Source organism: Ovis canadensis, chromosome 11 (assembly GCF_042477335.2).
Source record: "Ovis canadensis isolate MfBH-ARS-UI-01 breed Bighorn chromosome 11, ARS-UI_OviCan_v2, whole genome shotgun sequence".
Lineage (NCBI taxonomy): Eukaryota > Metazoa > Chordata > Mammalia > Artiodactyla > Bovidae > Ovis > Ovis canadensis.
In genome coordinates this window covers 56322568-56342487 of record NC_091255.1, presented here as the reverse complement: position 1 = coordinate 56342487, position 19920 = coordinate 56322568, and the positions used below count along the sequence as shown (strand labels likewise).

The following is a 19920-nucleotide window of genomic DNA, read 5'->3' as shown; positions in this document are numbered from 1 at the left end:
GGAGCTTCTCTGCCCTGACAAGCACTCCTGTCACAGAGTTCTAACCTCTGGGGCAACAAAGGTCTTGGGACAAGAACCCTTGGGGTTGCCCAGCTCAGGAGATCTGCTCTGACGTGTCATCTCTAAGTTCACAAGCTCTATTTCCACAACTGGCTCTGGAGCTGCTCCCACTATGTCGCCACCTCTGGGCCAGGATACTACTCCTTCTTGGCTGACGTTACTAAACGGAAAAAGAACTCTTCATAGTGATAATTCTAGCTATACGACCACAACCAAGTTACTTATCCTCTATAACTCTTAGTTCTTCCATCTGCAGAATAGGGCTAAATACCTAACTCACAGAGTTTTTATGAGAACTAAACAAGAAAATGTAAGTATAATACTTAACACATAGTAGACGCACAATAAATGGTTGCCACTGGTACCAGTGATCTCCACTACCCTATCACGGCTGCCCTAAGTGGGAGTAGAGTGGCACCCTGGACAAATACCTTATAACTGTCCCCAGTTTTAGCCTAGATGACCATCAGGGTACCCTATAAGCTCTGGGAGAACAGGGATCATGCCTCTCTTAATTCCGTAGCTCCAGGGACAAGCAAATGTAATGGTATATAATGTTCGTGCTTACCAATATTTGTTAAATGAATTCACTGATTGAAAAACAGAGTTGAGTATAAGTATCAGGAACAAGAGAAGGAAGGGGTGTTAGAAGGTTAAAGAACAAATCAGGGAGGAAGAGATACTATAAAGGTCAAGCAAATAACTTGAGGGAGTTAGAAATGACAGGAAAAGAGAAGAGATATTATAGAAGAACAGGTACAAAGGAAAAAGAAAACTAAGATAGTCAGGAAACCACCAAGCAACAGAGATAAAGGTAAGAAAGAGTTCATAGTCAGTGAATGAAAATAATACTGAGACAGGCAAAAGACTGTAGCTTTGAAGAAAGAAAAGGGTTTCAGGATATCTGAAGATGAAGAACACAGAGCAGGCAGAGAAAGTGACAGAAAAAGGAGAAAGCTGAAAGGCAGGGTAGGTGCACAAAGGACTCCCCCTTTCCAAGAGATGGGAGGGCTAGAATTCTCTTCCAGTCAAATGAACTAGACTGATGATTCTAACCTACACTCTAAAAATTTACACTCTAAAGATTCTAACTATATTCTAAAAACCCCTAAAAGCTTTTGTTTATGTATATGATATCTATAGATATTTGCCTTATTACAAATTAAAACTAGGAAAACAAATTTTATTCATCTAAAAATAATTTAAAACCATTATGTGTTAACATAAACACATTTTAAAAACTGTATGTTTTTTAAAAAGTGACGTGAGACAGAGTTCCCTGGTGGCCTAGTGGTTAGGATTTGGCACTTTCACTGGGGAGGCACAGATTCAACTCCTGGTCAGGGGAGTATCCTCTACGCCACAAAGTGTGGCCAGAATACCGGGAAACAAAAAGAAAGAAAGAAAAGTGAAGCAAGAGAGTGGGAAACGCTTTAATGCTGGCTTCGTAGGAGACAGCTGGGCTCTCAGATCAGCTTCTGCTTTCAAACTGCTGTGATAACATGGATCAGGTAGCCTCCGGAAAACTCTACTGTACTTTTTTAAGAGTATGAGGGTGAAAAGGGCAAGGAACATCTTAGTACTATTATGAAAATAGTTTTAACCTGAGGGACACCCAAAAAGTTCTTGGGAACCTGCTAGGGGTCCCAGAACACATCTTGAGAGTCACTGAATTGAAATATAAGAATACAGACTCTAACTCACTATTTTAAAGTCAAGGAAATGGAGGCTCAAAGAGCTGTTGCTGCTAAGTCGCTTCAGTCGTGTCCGACTCTGTGCAACCCCACAGATGGCAGCCTACCAGGCTCCCCTGTCCCTGGGATTCTCCCCCAAAATTTACATACCGAACAGCAGACAGCAAAGCTCCTTGGAGTAACAGGCCTGCACTGTGACAGCTCTTCAAAATACAACCCTGATACAGCCCACTCATCCTTCGATTTAACATATGGACCACTTTATCCATTACCAATAATATGACAGTAGCTGACATTTATAGAGCATTTACTATATACTAAGCCTTGTTCTAAGTATGTTACATGCATCAATTAAACTAACCCTCACAACAGGAACTCTTACGATCCCTATTTTACAGGAGAAACAGTTACAGTGAAGTTAAATAAATTCTCTCAAGATCATAATGCTTTAAAAGAAGCCTAAATAGGCTACAAGGAGAAGGCAATGGTACCCCACTCCAATACTCCTGCCTGAAAAATCCATGGACGGAGGAGACTGGTAGGCTGCAGTCCAAGGGGTCGCAAAGAGTCGGACACGACTGAGCGACTTCACTTTCACTTTTCACTTTCATGCACTGGAGAAGGAAATGGCAACCCACTCCAGTGTTCTTGCCTAGAGAATCCCAGGGATAGTGGAGCCTGATGGGATGCCATCTATGGGGTCGCACAGAGTCGGACACGACTGAAGCGACTTAGTAGCGGCAGCAGCAGATAGGCTACAACCTAAGTGTTACACAGGCAAGGGAGGCTTATTTTACTCACAGATGCAGGGCTTCAGTGGGAACACTGAAAAGAAGAAACTATCACAGCATCTTCCGAAACCTTACTTTTCAGAACTCATGGAGGAGATGAAGTAATAATGGAGTCGGCATCACATCAGGGTGGTGACCTTGCAGGAAGCTATGAGGCCTGGGGAACCTGTAGGGGAGGCTCTGGTTGAGGCTGTGCATGGTTGGAGGTAAAAAAGGTGGAATGGGAAGGCAGGGTGCCCTACCTGGTCTGCATTCTAGGTGAGAGAGACTGTTTGTGTGTGAGCGTGCACACGCACACGTGGAAAGATGTGCCACACTACAGAGGAAGTTATGCGGCTTCAAGGTTTTATGAGTGACAGCAGTTTTGCCACTGTCTTCCTTTTCTCCCTCCCCTGAAGTCCCCATGGGAAGGGCCTTCCAAAGCACAGTGTCTGCATCATGCTGCCACGCTCAGACATGCCACCTCCAGCTTCCCATACTGTCCAGTTTCACACCAGCTCTAGAGGACCCCACGTCTCTACCAGTCTGCAGTCCTGTCTGTCCCTACAGGTAGGGTGCCACACCTTTCACCTACAACATTATTACAGTTAAGCCCCCTACATACCAGTAAGTTCCGTTCCAAGAGCACGTTCATAAGTTTGATTTGTTCAAGTCCAACAAAGTTAGCCTACTTACCCAACTAACACAATCAGTTATATAGTCTGTACTGTAGTAGGTTTATACTTCTCACACAAATAATGTAATATAACACATTTTTAATCTTATAGTACAGTACCTTGAGAAATACAGTAGCACCAGCTACATCACCGCTGCTTTTACACTTGTTTCTGCACATCCTGGGCTTGAAATAAAGATACTGTACTACTATATACAGTACTGTACAGCACACAAAAGCACAGCCGTTGGTAGAGGATGCACGCGCGTGTACCAGGCATGTGAACTAACTTACGTGACTGAACATGGGAGGGCACATTCACATCTTTGAAAGCTCACAACTTGAAGGTTCATATGCGGGGGACTTACGATATTTAGATGCACCTAGGAAGGAACTCCCTCCGTCCCTTTGTGGGACTAAAGGAACTACATTTATTTCATGATGGGACATAATCCAAATGCTATTTGACGTGAATTCAGTCAGAAAGGGAATTAAACTTTTGCCTCAAACCACAAATCACTCCTACTCAAGACTAACCTAGCCTGTGATTAGCAAGCAGTGTAAACAAAGACGCCCAGTCTTCTGAGTCCTGTGTCTGATGTGGCTACAGCATTTCCAGATCAGGATGCAGGCCCGTGACTGGTTTCCATGTACCACATGGTGTGCCCAAATCTGCCAAGTTCCTAACCCTGGGTTTCCCCTGTCAGGGCTGACTAGAACAAGCCATGGACAAGAAAGCTCAGCTAAAGCTCACTGCATTCGATTCCTTCCTGCCAACCGTTCTCTGTGTCTCTCTGAGGCACTGCGCATTGGTGGCTGTGTCCTCCTTGCCTCTGCGCCTCTGTCTCAAGCCAGGGAACCTGCCACCACTCTAACCACTTCTGCTTCTTTGCTGGTTCCTCTTCCTCGTGCCTTCTCCCACCCCTCCCCTCCACACGTGACTGTGCCTCAAGGTTTGAACTTTTGGCCTCTGGATTTCTCTCCTTCTCTTCACTTCTTCTCCTTGGTAGGAATTAAAAAATCAGGTCACCTCTAAATAGAAGATTCCCAAATCTCTATGTCCAGCCCCAGCTTCTCAAGCAAAACGTCATCTGTCTGCCATGTAAACGAGACAGGTAAGTCGTTGTAAGGAATGGAACACTAGAGTCAAGTTGTCTGGCTTCAAACCCTGGCTCTATAACCTCCCCATTATAACCTTGAACATGACTCTCTATGACCCAGTTTCTTCATTTGCAAAGTGCAAACAGTGGCAATCTGTCTCGTGGAATTATCAAAATAATTAAATGAAATAATTGGGGAAAGCTATGAGAAGGGTACTTGATACACACGTTCAAAAAATGAAAATACAGGTCCATTTTCCTTTAGCCAAACCCTTGGGAGCCAAAAATGTTTCAGAACAGTGGCTGGTGTTCTGTATGTTAAGTGATGCCCCTCTTGAGGGAGGGTGACAGGGTGGCGCTCCCATGGCAGAGGCAGACACAAACACTTCATGCCCTCCTCTACGCTGCTAAGCCTCTCGGAAGTTACTTTGGGGCTTTGTAACTAGTTCTGACCAATAGCTAGGGACAAAGCTGAGTTCTGCACTCTCTTCCTTGGCAGCCACATGTTCCAGGTCAGAGGAGCCACCCTCAATCAGGGTCCTGACGTGGCTGTGGGGAACATTGTCGCCTCCTTCCCTGCATTGGACACAGCTGTACAGTCACTGAGATTCAGGGTTTACCTGTTAACAGCAAAAGTCAGTTTCTGTATTGAAAAGTATAAATATTCACAATAAGTGCAATAAATAAAGACTGTAAATAGCCCTGTGTCCATTCAGGCCAAGTTTTGTTGCCAAATGAGTTTGCCGGAAATTTTAAAATACATAAATTTTTAAAAGCTCCTTTTAGTTGGCAGGACTCTTTGGATTTCAGAACTGCAAAAGCAGTGCACACACATACCTGCGCACACAGCTCAGTCTTTTGCTATAATTGCAGACTCAACCTAGTCATGTGTCTGAATCAGCCACCCTCCCTAACTAGTCCCCCTTCTCAACGGTGCCACTTACAATACTGGCGACAGGCTCAAACCTCTGAGCTCCGTTTGATTCGTTCCCTCTTTTCCCTTTCTCAGCAGATGGCAAGACCCTGCTCTCCCCTCCAGAGACTCCCGGACGAGACTGCTTCCCATTCTCTCAGTCCTCACTCGCCGAGAGTCCCTTTCCCCTCCTGAACTCCTGAAGCAGCCTCTGCACTTCCCAGCTCCCCTCTTCCAGCACGTTCTACATGCCTCCACAGTCTCAATCATCTTAGCCACCGCTTTCACCACATCCCTTCTTTATTCAAAAACTAATCCGCGATACCCATGACCTACGGAATAAAGTCTAAGTTATTAACTATTACTAAAGCCCCCTGGAACTTATGCTTACTTAGTTTAATCATCTCACATTGTTTGTTCTCAAAGGGAACCCTCTCTCCAGCCAGCTCAATGCGCACCCTATTTCCTGAAATATGCCATATGCATTCCTTCCCCTAGGCCTTTAATAATGCAGTCTCCCACCCCGGGGTGCTGCACCACCTGACTAAACTCCTACACATCCTTCACTGCTTGGCTCTGGCGCCACCTTCTCCGGAGATGGCTCTGTGACTCCTCTGGCCCAAGTTCTGGCCCACCTTTCACTTTCCTGGCCGCCTTCACCTCTCAGAATTTGTACCATATATTTAGGCACAGTCACATCCTACCTTAGTTTCTTTTTTTCACATATTTCTTGTTTATAATAAGACTGTGTGATTCCTAGGGTACAGGGAATATAACATATTTCTTTTGTCTAAGAAGCTTGAGTATAAGTTCACATTGAAGTGAATGGAGAGATGCCACAGCTGCTGAGAAAAAAGCACTGGTACAAAAATTCAGGCCTAGGGAGGTTCAAGTCCCTGCCCACCAGAGCCAGTGTGGTAAAAGAGTAAGAGCCATAGCCAGGAGAAGGCAGTGCAGGCCCCCAGGCTGGGCTACAATCTGGGAACGGCATACGGGCAACAGGAGTGATCAACGATACCAAACCTAAGTAGAAAAGACCTTCTCAAAGTCTGAACTCAACAATTGAACATGTAATCCAGGAAGATTCTCAAGAATTCAAAAAAAAAAAATCAAAGTGTTTATTAAACAAATGTCTGTGAACCTCTGCCCTGGTGAAGGCCCCCACGAGCCAGTATCTCCGGCACCCTCTCTCTGATTCTGTAGCGCTCCCATTCCCCCACATTGCTAGGTACCTTTGCTGGCTCCCACATCTTTGGCACTGGAGCCCTAATTTTGCCAAAGATAGTAAATAAATGAGAAGAAAAGAGCACCAAAAATAATTTTATTTGTGTGACTCAGAGAAGTCCTAAGAGATCAGTGGAAGAGGTGATTATAAAGCAACCGTCTTCCCTGCCCCAGTTCCTTCTCAGTCCCCAGTCCTAGCACTGCGCAAGACATTCAGTGAGGATGTGAATAAAATCAATGATGAAATGGTATATTCATCATTTACTACTACTTAATAAAATACCACAGAAAAGGAAGCTTCTTACGAAATAGAATATGAGACTTGTACACTGTATGTTTTATTTTCAAACTAGCCAGCCTATCTTATCAATAACTCTTGAAAGAGAAAGGAAGTCCTGAAGAGTCAGGTCTATCACAGTAAAAAGCAAAAGACAGTCCTCTCAGTCCCTGCCCCTGCTGGCAGAACAGCTCCCAGAATTCTCCTCCTTTAGAGCTGATAACAAGAGCCTGCCCTTCTAGTGCCTGCTATGAAGAAAACAACTTTTTCATTCTCAAGTACCAACTAGTAAACATCTCCGTGCAAGCCTCTACCTACCTCTGTGATAAGATTCAAGGAAAACAGGAACCTGTGGTAATAAGGATTCTATTTCTTCACTGGGATTTTCATATGTTAGGTTAGCTGCAGAAGTCTACAAAGGACCATCTGATTGATAGTAATGTCAATCCAATAAAGGCAGAAATCCTTATCTTTTCAGCTCCATAACAGAAGTGACACAGTCACTACCGCTTTACACCCGTGCCCTGTGCTCCAATGTATAAAGCGCTTTATATTCTATGAGCTCACAACTTCCAGAGGTAAACAGAAAAACTGAGGTTCAGAAAGGCCATCAGACTTACACAGTACTACTTTTACAGTAGGTAAAACTACTGTGACCAGGAGTCAGAAGACCTGGGTTTGCTTCCTGGCTCTACTTAAAACCTTTGCATAAGCACTTTGAGAATTTTTAAACTATAACACACATGCTTATATTGTTGTTATTGCTGTTAATTGTTGTTGTTGACAGCACTCTCCAAACTGTAAAATTCCACGTTAATGGATTATTAACAACTCAACGACTTCTGGGCTCCTTTCAGTACACTAAGCTGTCAACTTGGAAAAATAGCACCTGTTGCTAAAGCACTGCAAGTGATGACTTCTAAAGAGTCTGCACATTACGGCCTACAGAGCCGTCCATGGGCCCCAACCACACCTAGGGTGCGCCACACTGATCCAAAAATGTGCAGCCAGCTCTAACCAGGTGGTAGGCTTCCAGGGACCTAATGGGAAAACACAAACTGCACAGATCCTAACTTCTAGCAAACAGGTGGATAACCAAGCACGTCATGCCCCTGTACTTCCATAGCTGCTCAGAACACTTAGCCGTTCTCAAATCATTCCCTTTTTCAATTAATTGCCTAGTTTGTTTACTCGGGGAAGAGGATGTCTGAAGTCTTGCCAAGCAGAGATATTAAACTAGGCTTTCCCGTTCTTCCAGGCCTCGGTCCCAACCAGTTCTGTCACTGAAGTCCCAGCTCCTGTGGCATTCCTCGTCGTGCCAAGTCTGAGCCCCAGGAGGGCTGCTGCTTGCCCCTGCGAGCACCAATCTATCCCCAAACAAACCATCTTTCCTACTGGCCAAAATACTTGGGTTCTTTCAACCGGGACTCTGCAACCTGAATCTTTAGCCCACTGTGATATTTCTTAGACCAATTTGGCATCTCCTAGCCATTTAAATTAGGTTTTTGATCTTTCAGTCCTCTCTCCTCCTAAGCATGGACCTTCTGGCAGAAGTGGTAATGAGGAAACTGTTTATTCCTATCCCAAGCCCAGACAAACAAAAGCAAGAATTTTTAAAAAGGGAATTCACTTTGTAAACTGTAAAGTCCTACAGTAACAAACTATTAATATCTCGAGACTCTTAGGCTGGGTTCTTTTCATTATATCAGGCTGTAAACACTTGTCCCCTCTGCTCTCACCACCCCCATCTTACCCCATCTCACACTTCCTCGGAAATGCATTCACTAAGACTTTCTCTCTCCTTCCGCTTTCAGGATTTTGCTGAAGAATATTTCTCCTGGTCAGAAGCTGAACATCTGCTACACTTCCCAGAAGAAACCACTCTACAACCTTGACTTTATTAACAGCAGAAGCTAGTCTGATGTTTTCATTGTCCTTTTACCTAAAGTTAGCATAAAACTTTGAGCTTCAATTTCTAAACAGCCATGACAGTTCCACAGCTTCACATTCTCCCCAGAACCCCATGCCCCTGGATTAGACTATTAGATAGGTTTCCCACTGATGAGTTTATCACAATGTGTAGAAACCCATGACTCATGACCAGTCCATGGAGGACATACACATCTCCAAGGATGTACTCAATTTCTTGCCCAACAAATCAATAGTCCCTTATATAAAGTTGTGCTAAGACCATAGCCAATAGCCACATGTTGCTATTTAAATGTAAAATAATTAAAACTGACTAAAAATTTAAACTCAGTTCCTCAGTTGCTCAACAGCCACGTATGGCCAGTGGCTACTACATTGGGGCAGCACAAATATAGAACATTTCTATCACCATAGAAATTTACTGTTCAGCAGTGATACAGGCTGCTTATGAATAATATTGTTGTGAGAAATGGTAACAGAACACAGGTAATGAGTAACCAGTGCTCCCTACAAATCCACTAAAACAATTTGTCCAGGATATGAATTCCATACACTTCCAGCACTGCAAGATTTAAAAGCACATTTCAGCTTTAATGGGTAATTTTATTCCTTACCAAAAATTTCTTTTTCTCACTGGCCCCTGCACATGAGCTTGTTGTTACTGTGGGGCTGTTCAGAAGGGCTGAGCTGCTGCTGTTGTGCTTTTTCTTTAAAAACAAAAAAACTGAGGTTAATAATTTGTATCCTTCATGCTGCAGAAAAAGTCTGATGATATTCAAGTAAACTGTGGATCCAAATAACTAGTATTTCTTGTTAAGATTATTTCCTGAGAGTAGTCAATCTTTTTCACAGGCTTCTACTTCTATAACCACTGCCTTTACTCCAAGAACACAGCAGTAGGCACAGTAAAAGATCAGGATTTTCTAATAGTAGCTTTAGTATCCTCTGAGCAGGATTCCTAAATAGTAACAGACCACTTCACTCCTCAGCCGGGTTCTTTCGGGCCTTCCAACTCAAGAAAGCTTCCCCTTTTCACCTACTAACTGATATCCACGCTAACAGTCCCATTTGGAGAAGGATCAGCTGACTGGAGCAGCATTAGCAAGCACACTCCACATAGGAAGACAGGAAGGAAAGTGAGGTCATTAGGCTCAAGTCTGGGGGAGGGGATTCGCTTCTGGTAAAATGCTCCTTCCAAAAGCAGCTTTGAATAGAAAGGTTACAGCAAGGGAGAACCCACACAATCAGAATAATGTATGAAAGCAGTACAAGAATGGGCCCTATTCTGTTGCTCCCCCAGTTCTATAAGGTAACCACAAAAAATAAAAGCAGCTCTCTAAACTATTCCTTCCGCTATAACTGAAACAAAAGGACTTGGGGTCCCCAGTTTTCCTAAAGGCAGGAAATACTCTGGGAGGCTACATCTAGCAGACCTCAGACAGAAAAAGTTTCAGCTCCTTCTACTTTCTCCAGGAACCAAGAGCACTTTTAAAGAACTGGTAGACAAGGTGCGTATGAGGAGAGAGAAGGTCAGCTGACAACCAAGAGAACCACAAGGAGGAAATCATCAAACACACTGAACACAGCCCTCCGAAGCCCACTAGGAAGGAAGGCTCCCCCTCACTCACGCCTCTCTTCTGCCAAAGGACCCAGGAAACAAGGAGGTCAGCAACACTGAACAGAAGAAAGTTCTCACCAGTGTACAAGCGGAAATGTTAACAAAATAGAAACTGTTTTCCTAAGAAAGCACACAGCTCTCAATAAAACAGGTACTCTCAATTACCTGAGTTAACAAGGGGAAACAGCTGTAAATAACAATAATAACAAAATCACTCATTCTTACCTTTCAGAATATATGATGTTTTATTAAATATATTTCCCTTCCTAATTACATTTAAATAAACTAAAATCAATTAATTCTTCCTGAGAATATACTGTTTAAAGACCTTCTAAGCTAGAGATCATGAGTCTGGATAAAATATTTGCCAAATGATCAGTAAAGGAAAAATTCTATGAATACTCCTCATAATTAGCAAAGAAATTACTCTTATTCTTCACAAATGAAATACTATTTACAAGGTCAGATGCACAAGGCACTGGGACTCCAGATCATGACCCACACCTGGTGGGTATACATCACTTACCTACCATTCAAGAGACTGTGAAAGGAAGGGGCCAACAGCATTTAAACCTGTAACATATTTCCCATCTGAAACTCACCCCCAACAAAGTTATTTAACAGCCACAGCTGCACACACCTGCCTATTTGGGTGACCCGTGTCTTTGCTCTTCATGGTCTCATATCCAGGCACCCGGGGACGTCGGCTCATCTGGAGGGCCACCAGGTCCTTCATGATCGAGTTCAATGCCTCCTGCTCATCTGCAAAGAAAGAGAGCACATGGGCTAAGACACTTTAAAACAGACCACAAAAGAAAGTACTTTCACAAATTGTATGACTCATACTCAGGGAGTTTTGCCCAGGTGAAATGACAGGTCCTGTAACTAAATGACATAAATTTGCTATCTGTGAAAAGAGGATAACTGGCAAATTGAATTTTAATAGATTCTAACAGCTCTCCAATCAGATTTCTGGCAGTAATATCTACCTATTCACTGGGAGCGAGAGAGGTGCTCAAACAAACCAATTCTTCCAGTGCCAGAGAAACTCAACCAGGAAAAATAGATGAAAAGTTGGAGTGAAGTGAAGAACAACACAGCACAGTGTAGCAGGGAACTGAGCAGAAAGATGAATTCACGGAGAATCAATTATGAGACAATCAGTCACAGACCTATTCTTCAAGTACTATAGGAGAGCATATTTAAAAGGTACCAAGCAAGGTTGCTGCTTTAAACAGAAGTTGTTTCACAAGCCTAGCCTTTGAATGCCCCTTCCCAACTCTTTACAAGTTTATAGGCCTTCTGCTTCCCACAGGGAAGTCGAAAGGCAGTTCTATTGTTTTTCTTCCCTAACCAAGCAAGCAGTGCATTGTCTCTGCCTTATTGGTATTACTTTTAATCCCCCTTTCTTGAAATAGCATAGAGCACTAGAGTTCTCATGCATTGAAGACAACTGGCCAAAACTGAGAACCTAAAACCAGGCCAATTCCACATTTTGCCAAATTCTCCCAGGTCCTTCAAGAGATCCTTGTCCACTCAAATAGCAGTGGGAGGTTGAAATAAACAGGTCTGTTGATCTGCAAAGAAACATGAGGAATGAGCTGTTAAACTTGCTTTCCTGACAAGTGAGTCACAGACTTGGGGCACACCTTAAAAGAAGCAAGCACAAGACCCCACCCACAGAGTGTGCCTACCTTCTGCCCTTTATCCCTGCCCCTTGAAAATATTCTAATGCCCTGTGTACAGGAAAGACCAGCACGAAGCACAGGAAGTAAATGGCATCATTCGCCTCTCCCCTCGTCCTGGACCAAATCTGCTCAGGTGCCCTACTTGCCCTCTGAGGAGGTGCAGGTAGGAAGAAGGGTACCCATGGAGAGATCTCTGTCTGCTCAGAAAAGTAAAATTAGATTTAAGACTTGGAAGAAAAACACCATTAGAGTAGCTTCCTTACTAATTCCACTTCAAAATACATACAAAAGTATGAGTGATACAGTTGTAGCACAAAATGAATGAAGTAAATGAGGTAACGAATGAGGACGAAGTGGGTATTTACACAGACACTTATTAAAAAATTAAAACTCATACATCCCATCAATTATTTTATATTTTCTCACAATTTACCTGTAGGCTCCTTAAAGAGAACTTGCTTGGATTTTGTTTTTTAACCCCCAAACCAAGATTTTAAAACTAGAGTATAACACCTAAACTAGAATGACTGGCTTATATACATATAATACAAATACACGCATTTATATTGGAGAAGGAAATGGCAACCCACTCCAGTATTCTTGCCTGGCAAATCCCACGGACAGAGGAGCCTGGTGGGCTATAGCCCATGGGGTCGCAAAAAGAAGAACACGATTGAAGCAACTTAGCATACACACACGCACTTCTATTAAATTTAACATAAATAATTAAATATATATGTATAAAATTGTATCTCATTAAATGTTATATATGTATGAAATTATTGGACCCACTATAACAGTAAATGAGGGCTTCCCAGAGCGGCTCAGTGGTAAAGAGTCTGCCTGCCAACGCAGGGGACGCAGGCCCAACCGTGGGTCAGGAAGACCCCGTGGAAGAGAGCCTGGCAGGCTGCAATCGATGGGGTCTGTCAGATACGACTGCGACACACGCACGCACTTGACAGAAGTTGGGCTCCCCATGACCATGACTAGATGGCACTAGATGGGCGTTTTCTGAGGAGCATCCACTGACAGTCCTAACAGAGAGTGCATGTGATTTTCAGTATCAAGGAAACCAGCCTTAGAGCTGAGAATAGCTGTCTCAACTCAGATATGGAAACAAAATGGATGTGTATATTCACACACAGATACACACACGCTTTTCAAATCAAATCTGTGACAAGCATGACTAGAGAAATTGTTTCTAATTCTGTATAAGATGATGCTATTATAAGAGCTGGTTTATCAGGTTGACAAATTCTGTTTCCAGGAAGCTAACCAATTCCTGGCATTACTTAACGGATAAACTTGTTTAGTAGTTCCAGCGCTGAGAACACACTGGAGGAATGGTTTGGCTCTATCTCCTGGAATCCAGGACAACTGACACAGTGAAACATAGTTATAGAATCTGCTGTTGTGTCAAGAGAGCATATACTTCTAAAGGCAAACTGGTTCTTAAACTGATACTTCAAACTGAGGAGATGGATAAAGACGGGAAGCACATCAAGTGGTTCTTTCAGGCATTTCTTCCTGGATTGGGATTTTAACTGAATTATCTGTGCTACCGTATGCATTCCTTAAAAAAAAAAAAAAGAGAAATTAACAAATAGCTTTCTTAGAGTGCAACAGTTATATGGACCTTGGAGTCAGAAAGACTTGGGTTTTAAGGAGCCCTTAGACAAATTATTTATTCTCCCTAAACCTCAATTTCCTCATCTGTAAAATGTACATAATAAAAGTATCATTACACAGAGCTGCTGTGAGACTTAAGAGGGGAAAAAAGAAACCTTACAAATTATTCCTCATGGTACCTAATGCTGAAAAAATGCTGGCTATTATCATCATCAATGGGGAAAAAAAGGTTAATGGGAAAAGACTGGAGGCCACAATATATCCTAATACTTAATTTTATTTTAGAATTTTTATTAATCATTAACAATAACCATTTACTGACTACCTATCATGTATTACACATTAGACAGTTTTGAAAGATACTTTCGATATCAAACTCTAGGGGTAAAAAGACAGACAACACACAGATACAAGGTTATGCAAATAAAGAGATCGAATTAGACAAGATACAAACCAGAATACGTAAACACACGTGTGAAAGTTTTTTTACAACGTGAGTAGCAAGGGGTTAAATAGATAATTTTATAGAATAAAGATTTTTTTCTGTTTTGAAAAAAGGAAAGCTGTTCCAGCTATGGATGAGAGCTTTATAAATGAACTGAGGAGGAGAAGGGACGTGAAAGCAAGTGAACAGCGGAGGAAAAGAAAAGAGGCTCAGGGACTGATCCTGAGTGAATACTCACGCCAACAAGAAGAGTAGGAAGAAGATGCGCCAGCACAGAAGTCTTTAAGAGAACCAGAAACAGACAGACAAAAGTAACACCACAGAGCTAAGACCGCAGAAGAGCAGGGGCAGGCAGGTCCAATAGGGTAACAGAGGCAGAAACATCTTGACAGGGAATCGAGAAGCTGAAGATTGGAAGTAGTGGAAATCAATAATTCCTTTATGAACTTTACACGTGAACAAGCTGAGGCAGAGGTAAGAGTATGCTATAACCTTGAAAAGATTTCCAAAGGACGGGGGTGGTATGACACACTTCAAAGCTACCAGAAAGAAGCACAAAGGAAGAAGTTAACTCTAGAGATTAGAGGGTTAAAGATCTAGGGGTGAGGAATATTCATAGGAAAAAAAAAGAAGGGCTCTATGAAACAGGATTTGCAATCCAGGCTTAAAAAGTGGAAGCTCTGTCAGCAGTCTCAAGCAGATAGCTATCCGTAATTATCCAACAGCGAGTACTTTTTCTTCTGATATCCTGACCTAAGGCGTGGGGGCTGCCAGGCAAACACACTCCTCGCTCATTAACCCCAGCAGGAAGTCACCCTTCCAGACTGAGCTATTACTTCTATCTAAAAGCAGGGTCTTAAGGCACTCCCATTTATGAATTCCCTTGGCTAAAACCCCAGAAAAGTTTCCAGAAGCAACACGTCGTTGGATAAACACTGTTGTCCCGCATGATGCCAGACACTCTTTTTCCCATACATACAACTCCCAAATTTAATCTCTGTTTTCATTTAAATGATTTCTTCATCTTGGCAATGCTCTACTCTACCCAACTTTGTCAGATCATCCGATCACACTGCTCACTCTGGAGACCCTGTGCCTCAGTGTCTGTGAGTCTGATTTTACTGCCTGACTGTTCATGACATGCTACATACCCGCACGGTTCTCCTCCATCCTGTCCCTCCGGGCAAAAATCATCTCCTAGTATAAGTATAAACAAAAAGGTCTGATCCTGAATTCACAACAAACATTTTTCCTTTTTCGTTCAAGGTCCTGGCTGAAAACTTTGCTAGATCTCAAAGTAAAATTCTGGGGTTTATTTTTCTGTTTCTGTGATATAAGAGTCCTTCAATATTAGTTGATGACTTAAAATTTAAAAATACATATTACAAAGTAAGCTATTGCTTTCTCATAAGAATCCATACATCACCATCATATTTTATTTTAATGAAATTTAACCTTTGAGGTCTGAGGACTATAGGATAATGCATGTCAATCTCAAAACTACAGAATTGATCTCTCCATCCAATGTATCTTTACAGTTCTGACAAGGTATCTATAACACCACTTATTTGTTTATATGTTTCTGGTTCACCTTACCTAACTATAACTTCTTAAATACAGGATAAATACATACACAGGGCCATGTACTGTATCTGACACAGAAGAGATGTTCAATAAAAGGGGCAAAGGAAAAATGGATAGCTTAGATATAGTCAGAACGAAGAAAACGGCTTCTTATCCTGTGTATTTCACTAAGTCGTGCCCAGTTGGACTGATATTTACTTTTTATAAATGCCTAAAATTCAGTTTTAAAGCCAACCATAATTTTGTAAAACATCAGAAGTCTAGTCGTGACAAAGCCATGTTGAGTCATTAAACTATGATCCCAATTTCAATTAACAAACAGTTGCCAACTACTTAGATCTACACAGGCAGTCAGATTCTAGCCAAACTGAATTGAGACTGGTATAACTGGGAGCTTCCAACAGCCTTGAAACAATGATTCTGACTTCAAACCAAGTTATCAAACCAGAACCACACCATCCTAAATCCTACACTCAGTTCACATTCCTGTAATGTTTCCAAGTTGTTACATATTTTTCAGTAATACTTCCCACCAAACTTTAGATTGCATTTATAGAGCCCAAGTAAACACTAGCAAATTAACCTTAGGTGTAATTAGCAGCATTTACCACTATAATTACTAAAACCAGGAGGGAATTTTGGTGTGACCAAGAAAAAACGACCAGTCAATTTTCAATTTTTTTAATAACCACATAATATCAAAGCCAAAAAAAAAAAAAAGGCCAAAAACAAACAAAAAGAGCATTTCCTATTATTTACAAGGATAAGTGTAATTTCCACTAGAAAGTTACTGGGGCTAACTGCCAATATAAAATCTGACCTGTTTTCATTACCAACCCAAGCTGTCAAACAAGCTTGAGTCTGGGGCTTAGAACAGCTCAGGAAAATATGACTGTTAACCAAGGAACCTGAAGGGCAGGAACTCAAATTAGTTTTACCCCTTTCCTCGCTAGGCTGGAGTTTAACAAGTATAATAAAATACTAATAAGTCTATGTTTCTCCCTTATTACCCCTTGAACTTATTTAGGACTACATACAGCAACTAACGCATGCTAACCTGGGAATCTGACTTTTCATCATTTATATCACCAAAATGGAAACCAGTACTTAAGAGAGAGACTCCGTGCGTGTTTGTGCATACACCCTTGCTGAGCCCTATACAAAGCAAACTGAAGGTCAGGTTCTAAAAGAATTCAGTACTAGTTCTAGGTGCATGCCAAGGTCATCTACTTAAAAGAAAGTGAGAATGGTATGAGGGAAGAGTGGTGAAGAAAGCCAGGCAGGGGTTCTTAAATCAGCTTGTCTGCCGATTAATATACTGCAGTCACCAGGCAAGTTAATTTCCCCCTCACTGTCTCACTTTCTTCACGTAAAAACTGACATGGGACCAAATGAGAAGATATTGAGTTTTTGGTCCTTTTTCCTTTGGGGCTCTGGACCCTATCTACATAGTTCCTTTCGTCCCCATCACTGTTTCTCCATATGCTCACACATTTACGTTTTTTGAAATGATTTTGAAATGTGAAAACAGGCTGACCTCTATTTTATTATTAGGCACGAAATGTAGTCAACATATCTGGACACTGATTCAGCACTCGAGAAAGTGGAAAATAGGAGGTCTGCACACCCTTAAGTATTCACACTCCCCTTTGGGATTCAAGCCTGTCCCCGCAGGATAAAAAGGAAAGACTGATTAGAAAGATTATCACAAATGTAGGTTCACAAATCAATTCAAAGATTTAGTGTGATCATCAAATTCCAGAGCACAAGATAAATGTGTGAAACCTGGGGAGGACAAGAAGAATTATGTACCCCATTTACAGTAAATGCTCAACGAGTATTTGTTGAATTACGTATTTATTCAATAAATACCAGGCCTCACTGAGTTCGTTTTCTGCTTGCTGTCACAGACTTTGCCCAGAAAAGCAAGCACTTCTGAAATAAAGCATGGGAAGGAAACAGCCCAATAAATGAAGGAACCCATTCCTTACTGTAGAGGGGCAGCATGGAACAGAACAAGGCAATTCATTCAAAGCCAGAGTGTAAAGATGGGCCACAAAAGATTATCTGCCCAATGTGACACAGCAAACACTCAGCCTCCTACAAAAACGACTTGACCTTGCCATAGGGCAAAGCAAACATTAATGTTCCCTCTTCACAGATGGAATCAGTGGCTGTGCAAATGACCCCTTAACTGAAGTTTACCCCTTGATTAATTAGGACAATAACAAATACTTTGCAAAACTTGCCACTGCAGACAACTGTATCAAAATAACTGATCCAACAAGAGAAGCCAAGTACATCGAACATGTTACTGCTACTTAATGAACTCCAATAGTCGTCTGCTAAATTACCACAAAGGACATGAAATATAATTCAGTTCAAATGCTGCGTGTGGAAGACATTAAAACGTTCCTTAGACTACATCTTCACAACAGAAATTGCAACCATCGATTAAAAAGGAAATGATTTCAGAGATTTTTTTGTGTAGTGAATGTTTCTCTCTTTCAAAAGTTACATAATTTCAGGCACACCGCTAGATTAAACTAATGGATGTAAAACACTGCAACGAGATTTTTCAAAGAGTAGGATGTGTATTATCACTGGCAGCCGATTCCCAAACTCCAGCAGTCTGCGTGCAGCTCGCATTTCTCAACCGCGCGGTTGATAACAGTGATTGCCATTTTAATCACCTCGCAGCCTGTCTCCCCGCACGCCCTCCCCCCCTGCGCTGGGGCGCGCACAGGGCTAGAGAGCAAGCCCCGGGAACTCTCACAGGCCGGCCTGTGTGAGCAAAGGGAAGGAAATGACACAGGCAGGAAAAAAAAGCAAATCAAGGAAAAGACACAACAGCAGCTAGGCCTGCACCAGCCTCCAGCCCGGGCCCCACACTGCGCTCGCGCTCCCCCGCCCTCGGGCTCGGGGTCCCGCTCGCTCGGCCCGGAGCGGGTTGCTCCGCCGAGCACGGGCCCTCGACCCGCTGCCGCTTCCTCGGGATGTGCTGGCCGCGCGGCCAGGAAAGAGGCGGCCAAGTGGGCTCTGCGGACCGGGGCCGCCCTTGAAGGCCGGGGGAGCCAGAACCCCCGCCCGGGCCGCGAAGCCGCTAAGCCCGAGCGGGGCGGGCGGGCGCCGGCGGTCCGCAGCCCCGGCCGGGCGGGCTGTCCATGCCTGTCAGGCGGCGGCCCAGGGTCCTCCTCCCCTCAGCCCGGGGCGGGGCGACGCGAAGCAGCGCGGGCACAGGCCGGGGCGGTGGCGACACTCACCCATGGTGGCGATGGCGGCGGCGGCGGCTCGGGCCCGAGTGTCACCTCCGCAGCCGGAGCTGCATGCCGGGGGCCCGGGCGGCGGGGACGGCAGCGGGCCTGGCTCCGCGCGGGGGGCGCGGGCTGCGCTCGGGGCCCCCGCCGCCTCCCCAGGCTCCGGCTCCGGCTCCGCCCGCGGCCGGGCGCTGTGGCATGGGCAGGGTGGCCCGCTACATCCCCGGCGCTCCTCGGCTCGGCCCAGCCCGGCCTCGGCGGCGCCGCTCGGCCCGCCCGACCGCCAGTCCCTCAGTCCCGAAGTCGTTCCGTCCGGCCGCCGTTCTCCACCTCAGGAACGCTCCGAAAAACAAACCGCTGGTCGCGCAGCTCGCCCCCCTGCCTGTCACTCACCCCAGCACTCGCCAATCCTAGCCAGCCGCTGGCCCATGGTGCCACCCCTCACTCACTTCACCACCCAATAACAAGGAAGAAGTCGCTGCCCCCACCGCCCCTCCTCCCCCAGCTCTCTCCAACACCCTAACTCTCAGCCGCCAGCTAATCAACGGCACCCCTCGATGAACCAATCCCGCCTACTCTCGCAGGATGCCAATAGGCGAAGCCAAAGCAGTTTCGGAGGGTTGTCTACCCTCTGCCAATCATCGGAACAGCTCCCGGTTCACTCCGCTGCTAGCCAATCACGTAGAAGGCTCTGAGCACCCTCCTCTGCGCATCCCTCGCAAACTTGCCCGCCCTCTCTCCCCGGAGGTGTGGGTTTTTCCAATCACAGCTCGCGCTAGAGGCTCCGCCCACATTCCCACCTCCTGTCAGTCACCCAAGTCTCGGCTGGCGCGCGGGCTGGCGCGGTTCCCCGCCGGCTACTTTGGGGCTGGAGTTTAGGAAGACGTTTGGAGGGGCCCCATTGCCTCCCGCCCTTCCAGCTCTCCGCGGCTCCTGAGGCTGACGTCCTGCCCCTTGGTGTCCCCACACCGGCGCGTAATAAGCGGGGAGGGTTCTGGCTCTGAGCGCTTCCCGGCGTGTGGCCACCTCTGCCGCTGGACCCCCAAGCAAGTC

At 44.3% G+C, this 19920-nt stretch overlaps 1 protein-coding gene across 4 annotated transcripts in view; it reads right to left on the bottom strand.

Annotated features, from left to right (window-relative positions):
* Positions 1 to 19319, bottom strand: part of MAP3K3 (mitogen-activated protein kinase kinase kinase 3) — a 60937-nt gene extending 41618 nt beyond the window's left edge. For 2 of the 4 annotated variants that reach the window (XM_069541703.1, XM_069541704.1), the window contains exons 1-3: positions 18874 to 19254; positions 10902 to 11023; positions 9258 to 9350 (exon numbers count right to left, since the gene is read on the bottom strand). In XM_069541703.1, the coding sequence (XP_069397804.1) occupies positions 9258 to 9350; positions 10902 to 11023; positions 18874 to 18877 (219 nt within the window). In that variant the 5' untranslated portion in view covers positions 18878 to 19254. Of the gene's footprint in view, positions 1 to 9257; positions 9351 to 10901; positions 11024 to 18873 lie in introns of all 4 variants that reach the window. The other 2 variants (XM_069541705.1, XM_069541706.1) reach the window with 1 other exon arrangement.
* Between the last annotated feature and the right edge of the window lie 601 nt (positions 19320 to 19920).